The following is an 8,151-nucleotide window of genomic DNA, read 5'->3' as shown; positions in this document are numbered from 1 at the left end:
ACGGGAAGTGGGTTAAAAAACGACCGAAAGATTTGCACGGTCGTAAGCAAGCACGCAAGCAAGCAAGCGAACTTAATATAAAGGATTTAAAAATGGCACAGCACCCCGTGAGCACGGACGCCGCGTTCATTCTACACTCGCACAGGCAGAAAAACCAGTAGTCCAGCTCTGCGAGCAACAAAAAACCGCAAAAGTAACCCGGCGTGCGTAAGATGGGCGAGGTGTGTTGTTAGGGCCGGGTGCATTGTGTCACGACTCGCCTGAGAGACTGTGAGGGACGGAGGATGGCAGGGTGGAACTTGAAGAATCTTAGATGGTGAGCACGGCATCCCCCTGTGAGCCAATATGAAACCTGTCGTCTTAAAAAGGTCCTTGGGACTGAGAATGACTTCTACGGATAAATAATGACATTTTTTGTTATCGAACCCACACTAAGATGTCTCAATAATAATGACGATATATCTCTTTGCCAAGCCACCATTGGGTGAAGACATTCCCATACTGCGTTGGTCATCATAGGGGTTGTTTCACCATACTTCACCAGACTGGTCAGTGTGGGTTGATGCAAGAGGACAACCAGGACCGATTCAGAAGTGCCTCGGCAACTTCCCCGCTCCTTTTTAAATCCTTTATATTAAGTTCGCTTGCTTGCGTGCTTACGACCGTGCAAATCTTTCGGTCGTTTTTTAACCCATTTCCCGTGATCCAATCGAGCTGACATTTTGCACACAGACTCGTTGTGCGAGACAATTAATGTTCGTGAACATTTTTTTCCAAAATTTTACACTGTTTAGGGAAAACAAATTAAATATTTAATTACCAATTGCTTAATACTGGCAGACAATCATCTGACCCATAGGTGGCAGCCATCTCAAGCCAGAGGACGAGAGGACTCTAGCCGCCACGCATATAAAGGATTTATAGTGAAAAACTTTGTTTTTACGGGTTATACTTATTCTTCCTGGATTCTCTCTGGAGTCATTCTCTGGGTGGAGGTGATTCGAGCACTCAACTCTTTGGCACTGGGCTACTTAAAAGTTGGGCAATGCAACTCCCCAGCCCCCTCCCCCCACAAATATTATCAGGGCAGTCAAGCAGAGTAAATATATATTTAAATAGCTCCACAATATTCTTAGGTTTTTTCGGTAAAGTCACTGTGTAGGTAAAAACATTAAAAAGTAAAATAAAATAAAAATCACGACGTTTCGGAGGCAACACAAGCTTCCGTCTTCAGGTGGTACCGTCACAGCCACGACAGCTGTATCAAGTACATGAGAGATTGCAGGAGCTACCACCATTATATATACGGAGTGGTAGCTCCTGCAATCTCTCATTTACTTGATACAGCTGTCGTGGCTGTGACGGTTCCACCTGAAGACGGAAGCTTGTGTTGCCTCCGAAACGTCGTGATTTTTATTTTATTTTTTAATGTTTTTACCTACACGGTGACTTTACCGAAATAACCTAAGAATATGAATCATTGCAGTCACGAAAGCTTCAAATCTAGCTCCACAATAGTACCATTGATCATGTTTATTTATCTGCATTGCAACTTACTCAATGATCGTATTACCTTTAATCAGACAATCTCATCGAAGTGGACATCATTTGATCATTGGTGGGTTTCGTCACGGTCAATCATATTGAGTTACAGTAAAACCTTGGATTGCGAGCATAATTCGTTCCGGAAACGTGTTTGTAATCCAAAGCACTCGTTTATCAAAGCACTCGTATATCAGTTGTGATCACGTGACGCTCGGCAGACAGAACGTACTACTCGTATAGCAAGACCTCGCTCGTTTATCAAATTAATATTTGTTTTAAAAAAATTGCTCGTCTTGCAAAACACTCGCAGACCAAGTGACTCGCAATCCGAGGTTTTACTGAACTTTCATCATCCACTCTTAGTTGTGGTTCACCAAGATTTCTATAGTAACACTTCATCGGTCAACATTTTGGTAATTATCTACACATCTCTACACTGACAAAGGTTCATGACCATGCGTGCAATTCACGGGACACTGGACAGCAGGTGCTCACATTCGAAAAAACCACAGACTCGGTAATTCATATCCGTTATTAATGTTTTAATGTTCGGCATCTGCACAACCGCAACAGACGTCAAAGAAACTTTACCATCAAAATATACGAAATGTATAAACACTTGAACACGTGGTAGCAGTAGGAAGCTTTTGCCACCAACTTTATCCATGAATGCCACTAGTTTTTTATTATTCTAGTATGCATTACCTCCACAAGCGTGCACACACACACACATTGTACCCAGGTTTAATGAGATCTCATCGCAGAGAGAAACGTCGCTCTGCAAAAACTAATTCTGGAAGACACACACAAACACATTGTACCCAGGTTTAATGATATCTCATGGCAGAGAGAAACGCCGCTCTCCCAAAAACTCATTCTTGAAGACACACACACACACACATTGTACCAGGTTTAATGAGATCTCATCGCAGAGAGAAACGCCGCTCTGCCAAAAACGAATTCTTGAAGACACACACACACATTGTACCCAGGTTTAATGATATTTCATCGCAGAGAGAAACGTCGCTCTGCCAAAAACTAATTCTTGAAGACACACACACACATTGTAACCAGGTTTAATGATATCCCATTGCAGAGAGAAACGTCGCTCTGCCAAAAACTAATTCTTGAAGACACACACACACATTGTACCCAGGTTTAATAATATCTCATCGCAGAGAGAAACGCCGCTCTGCCAAAAACTAATTCTTGAAGACACACACACACATTGTAACCAGGTTTAATAATATCTCATCGCAGAGAGAAACGTCGCTCTGCCAAAAACTAATTCTTGAAGACACACACACACATTGTACCCAGGTTTAATGATATCTTATCGCAGAGAGAAACGCCGCTCTGCCAAAAACTAATTCTTGAAGACACACACACACATTGTACCCAGGTTTAATGAGATCTCATTGCAGAGAGAAACGTCGCTCTGCCAAAACTAATTCTTGAAGACACACACACACACATTGTAACCAGGTTTAATATCTCATCGCAGAGAGAAACGTCGCTCTGCCAAAAACTAATTCATGAAGACTTTTTTTGCAACTCAGTCCTTTAAACAGTTGGCGCTCATACCGCACAGAAACACCAACTCAATTATCTGGGAACCAGACTGATGATAATGTTAAAACATTTTTTTTGCCGAGATTTCAACACAGCTAAAACTTCCCTCAAGGTAATGGTGGGGAGTGCCGTTCTCTCCTTTGCCATTTCCCAACCGCAAAGTTTTCATCGCGGGGTCTTGTAATCTTATAACTTGCGATACCAAAGCGCACAGCAGCCCAGCTCTCAACAGCACGAACAATTCGATGTGGGCGATTACTATGACTTGCTCTCAAACACATTCCTGCTGCGGAGGGAGCTGGTAGGAACGTTGGGTTGCTCGGTCAATGGCCTGCAGGGTCAACGGCGGCGTGGTGTATTCCGCAAATATGCCCGACTGTGAGGGCGGGCACAAGCCGGCGTGAGTAGGTTAAACGTTGAGTTTTATAAGGGCACCACGGGGTGACCAGCCCCTCCCCACCCCTCCCACCCCTCCCACCCACCCCCCATCAAGCCCCTACCCACCCAGCCCCTCCCCACCCAGCCCCTACCCACCCTCCCCTCTCCACCCAGCCCCACCCCTCCCACCCCCCATCCAGCCCCTAACCACCCAGCCCCTCCCACCAGCCCCACCCCACCTAGCCCCTCCCCACCCTCCCCTCTCAACCCAGCCCCACCCCTCCCATTTTTGGATGCACGACGGACGGACAGACACAATAATCCCCTGTGGGCTGGTGGAACCAGGTGGTTCCTACCAGTATCACATTGTAATGTCATTGTGGCCTTCCTGGCAGCCAGTAGAATCTGCGCTGTGTGGATACATCGATGACTGGCGGGACCGCGCCCACATCTCAGTACGATCACTGCACTGTGGAAATGTGGCCGTCGTTAAAGATTAAAAGTGAATGTTAACGGCAAAATAACGGTGCTGTAACTCTCTTTACGACGAAACCCACATCTCCCAACATTTGTACAGTGCAAGAAAGTTACATTTTGCCATTTCGTCACGAGAACCACGTGAAGGTTACACAATGCTCGTAGCTTAACAACGTTCACGGAGCCTTTGTGATTGCTGCCAATGTGAAGTGAGAACAAAGATGGAAAAACGAGCGGTCATTTCCAATCAACCCTGCCTGCTGGTCCAGCATCTTGTTTGTAGACAAAAATAAACCACCGGTTTTCTAAAAGCAACTGCCGCAATAATTACACAATAATCACCACAAAACAACCGACTTCTCTCACAACGGAGGCAGTATTCTCACACAAGACGATTGCCTTGCTCAAAAGAAAACGCAACGCAAAATGGGCTCGGAACTAAATTCTGAACAAGCGTTTAAAGGCCCCCAAAATAAATAAAAAAGAAAGAAAAATAAATACAGAAATATTGAGCGACGCTTTTCAAAATACGAGATTTTTGTTTACAATGTCCCTGAAGGACACACACACACACAGCCACGTTAACACGGACGCTCGCAAGGGGGGCCACGTGAACACGAGTTCGTGTGTGCTGGGGGGCAGCCGTCATTTGAACAGGAAGAGAACCAACGAAAAACAACGCATCCTCCAGTAAAACCCTATTCAAGAAACACCAAGTTAAATGTGACTTGTGTAAAACATATCTTTGAAACAACAAGCTTCCGAGTAAAACATGCATCACCACTGGAACCTCATTTGCCAGTAAAAAATATAATTGGTTTTTTACCCTTCTATCTGGCAACAAAACTGACACCTTTTTTACAAGGAGTCATGTTTGCATAGACCGCAATACCTGCAGTCATAATGCAAACAAAAAACACAACTCTGATAATGTGTGCAGTCCTTGAAGTTGATTGGTCCACACCCATGTGAGACTAGGCTCTAAGGAAAGCTGTCTCAGATGTGGACCAATCTACTTCAAGGACAGTGCATACATTATCAGAGTTATGTTTTTGTTTGTTTTATTTTTCGATTTAAAGCTTTCGTGACTGCAGGGATTCATCTTCTTGGTTCTTTCGGTAAAATCACGTAGAAGGGAAATAATAAAATAATAAAAATAAAACATAATAAAATAATTCTCACGACGTTTCGGCCACAACGCAAGCAGCCGTCCTCAGGTGAAAACCAGGTCTGTCCCTTTGATGCTGAATTAGTACTATTCACATACCTGCATTTCCCATATCCTCTCCCTTTGATGCTGCTAATCCTGCATAATGCACAGGCATAAGTAGTACTAATCACATACCTGCATTTCCCATATTCTCTCCCTTTGATGCTGCTAATCCTGCATAATGCACAGGCATAAGTAGTACTAATCACATTCCTGCATTTCCCATAAATATGCTAAATTCCTCTTGATATGCAAATTCCTTTGTCAAGGCACCCAGCTTATATACATGCTCCAAGCTCGTGTACTCTTTTGTTTGTATTATGACTGCAGGTATTGTGGTCTATGCAAACATGACTCCTTGTAAAAAAAAGGTGTCAGTTTTGTTGCCAGATAGAAGGGTAAAAGAACAATTATCAAAACATGCATGGTTAGCCCAATTAGATATTAGATGACAATCTGATTCATCTTCATCGCACTCGCGGTGGTCACGTGACCGATCTCCGTAACCAGGTTGGGATTCGACGTGGAAATTGATTTTTCGGAGCCGCTCGCTGCGACGCATCCCGCCTTTCGGCAGCTCAGGATGCGCTTGAAAGTGGCGATCATCTCCGTGTCCCGAAACGAGTAGATGATGGGGTTCATGGCGGAGTTGAGCTCCGCTATGAGCAAGAAGTACTTCTCGAAGGCCAGGACGTTGCAGTCCGAGCAGAAGGAATCCAGCAGCAGAATCACCAGGCCCGGCGTCCAGCACACGATAAAGGCTCCTGGGAGAGACGGCACGAGCCATTTTTGGCAGCGACGCGTGGAACAAGACCAGCCTTGATAATTGCTTTTTTTTTACCCTTTTATCTGGCAACAAAACTGACACCTTTTTTTACGAGGAGTCATGTTTGCATAGACCACAATACCTGCAGTCGTAATGCAAACAAAAAAACAGTTGTGCGCCTTTTGGCGTCATCTGGTCCAACACCATGTGAGACTAGGCTCTAAGGAAAGGTGTCTCAGGTGTGGACCAATCAACTTCAAGGACAGTGCGTACATTATCAGAGTTATGTTTTTTGTTTGCATTATGACTGCAGGTATTGTGGTCTATGCAAACGTGACTCCTTGTAAAAAAGGTGTCAGTTTTGTTGCCAGATAGAAGGGTAAAAAAACAATTATCGTGAATCGTGTTGTCGAATGTTCTGCCCAGACAGACCCACAACGCTTACCCAACATGATGGTGACCGTTACGAGCAAGCTCACGGGGCGTCTTGCCTCCGGGAGCACCTGGAGCTATTCTGCAGCACGGGTATCCTGTCCCTCCACACGTTCACGAAGATGTGGCCGTAGAGCCCCGCCATGATGAGGAACATGGAGAGGTTGTAGCCGGCCCAGAAGGCGACGTAGCTGGCGCTGTACAGCGGCGCCATGGTGGAGCACGTGCCGACGTCGCAGACGCAGTTCCAGCCCATGCTGGGCATGGCGCCGGCGATGATGGCCACGAGCCAGATGATCGCGACGACCGTCACGACGCGCCGCTCGCTCATCCGCTGCATCCGGAACAGCGCGACGTGGCGCTCGATGGCGATGACCAGGAGGCTGGCGACGGAGGCGGTGAGGCTCGTGTTGATCAGCCCCTGGCGCAGCATCCAGGTCTCCAGCGACAGCTTGCGAGTGTTGGGCCCCGTGTTGACAACCAGGTAGATGTACGCCACTCCGGCAAAGAAATCCGCCGCGGCCAGGTTGGCCATGAGAAAGTAGACGGGGTGGTGGAGTGTCTTGTTGATGTACACGGCGAACATGACGAGGGCGTTGGCCAGAATGATGCCGAGGCACAAGGTCAGGCCGAGCACCATGACCAGCGTGCTGGTGAAGGACCACTCGTCGTAGAGCGGCTTGTTGCTGTTGCGGTAGAAGAATGCGATCGTCTCGTTGTGGTGGCAGCTGACGTCCATCTCGTTCTCGCGTTGTGTTTCCCACGTCCAAGCACACCTGCAAAGCAAAGATTATTAAAGGAAACCAACACCAATCGAGACTAGGCTCTAAGAAAAGCTGTCTGGGGTGTGGACCAATCAACATCAAGGACAGTGCATATCATTATCATCATCAGAGTTGTTTCTTTTTGTTTGCATTTTGACTGCTTGTGTTGTGGTTATTGCAAACATGATGCCTTGTATAAAGGTGTCAGTTTTTGTACCAGTTTAAAGGGTAAAAACCTACTACTAAAGAGCTGTTGTTATACAATTACATCTCGATAGCGTTCCTCCTCTGAGCGTCATGATCATAGACAATGGCACCATCTTATTATCTGCACTGGCGTCCGTGACTGATTGCCCTATTTAATGACCCCAGGGGAATGTGACTCAGGGTCGTGAAAAGAGGTGATGTCATCTTGTCACACTGCCGATACATGTGTACGCACACGCGTGTACATGTATAGGAACTCTCGCATCATACATGTACAGTCCGCTTGAATAATTCCACTGCTGGATGATGACCTCCGCACACGTCTTGTGGGTCGGGTCAAGAGCGATATTTGACTATACTTCACCACGCTGGTCAGTGGGGTTTGTGGTGGAGGTGGTGGTGGGGAGTGCAGTACACCAATGGGGGTTTCTGCACTGCCAACTGCTGTCTACAACGCCCACAGCACCTTTATACTGCACGTGGTGGTGGTGGTGGTCAACCCATCCAAAGCACTTCTGACACAAACCCTGCTTAGCTTACAAAATCGGAAAAGGCTGCGTGCATTGTGAGTGATCTGGTCAAAGGCTACGTCGACATCAGCACACTAACATTGCATACATAACACTGGTCAACACACTTTTTGTGGCATAAGGTATTCCAACGGTGTTAAGGTCATTTTGGGGTGCTGATGATTCCAAATCTGGCATCAGTTTTTGTCCATCACATCAGGTTTTTGAGATATTATCAAATATTGCATTTTCAATAAAAACGGCAGAATAAAAATATTAAATAAATGTGGA

General features: G+C 46.0%; 1 protein-coding gene across 1 annotated transcript; it reads right to left on the bottom strand.

Moving 5' to 3' along the window:
• Nucleotides 1–5,626: 5,626 nt before the first annotated feature.
• On the bottom strand, nt 5,627–7,119 carry LOC121851777 (lysophosphatidic acid receptor 1-A-like). The gene is given in 3 exon segments (XM_042345853.1): nt 5,627–5,946; nt 6,394–6,429; nt 6,432–7,119. Coding segments are annotated over 3 exon segments (1,044 nt in total).
• Nucleotides 7,120–8,151: the final 1,032 nt, after the last annotated feature.

This window comes from Callorhinchus milii, unplaced genomic scaffold (assembly GCF_018977255.1).
Source record: "Callorhinchus milii isolate IMCB2004 unplaced genomic scaffold, IMCB_Cmil_1.0 Scaffold120, whole genome shotgun sequence".
Classification (NCBI taxonomy): Eukaryota; Metazoa; Chordata; class Chondrichthyes; order Chimaeriformes; family Callorhinchidae; genus Callorhinchus; species Callorhinchus milii.
This window is presented reverse-complemented; position numbering and strand designations above follow the sequence as displayed.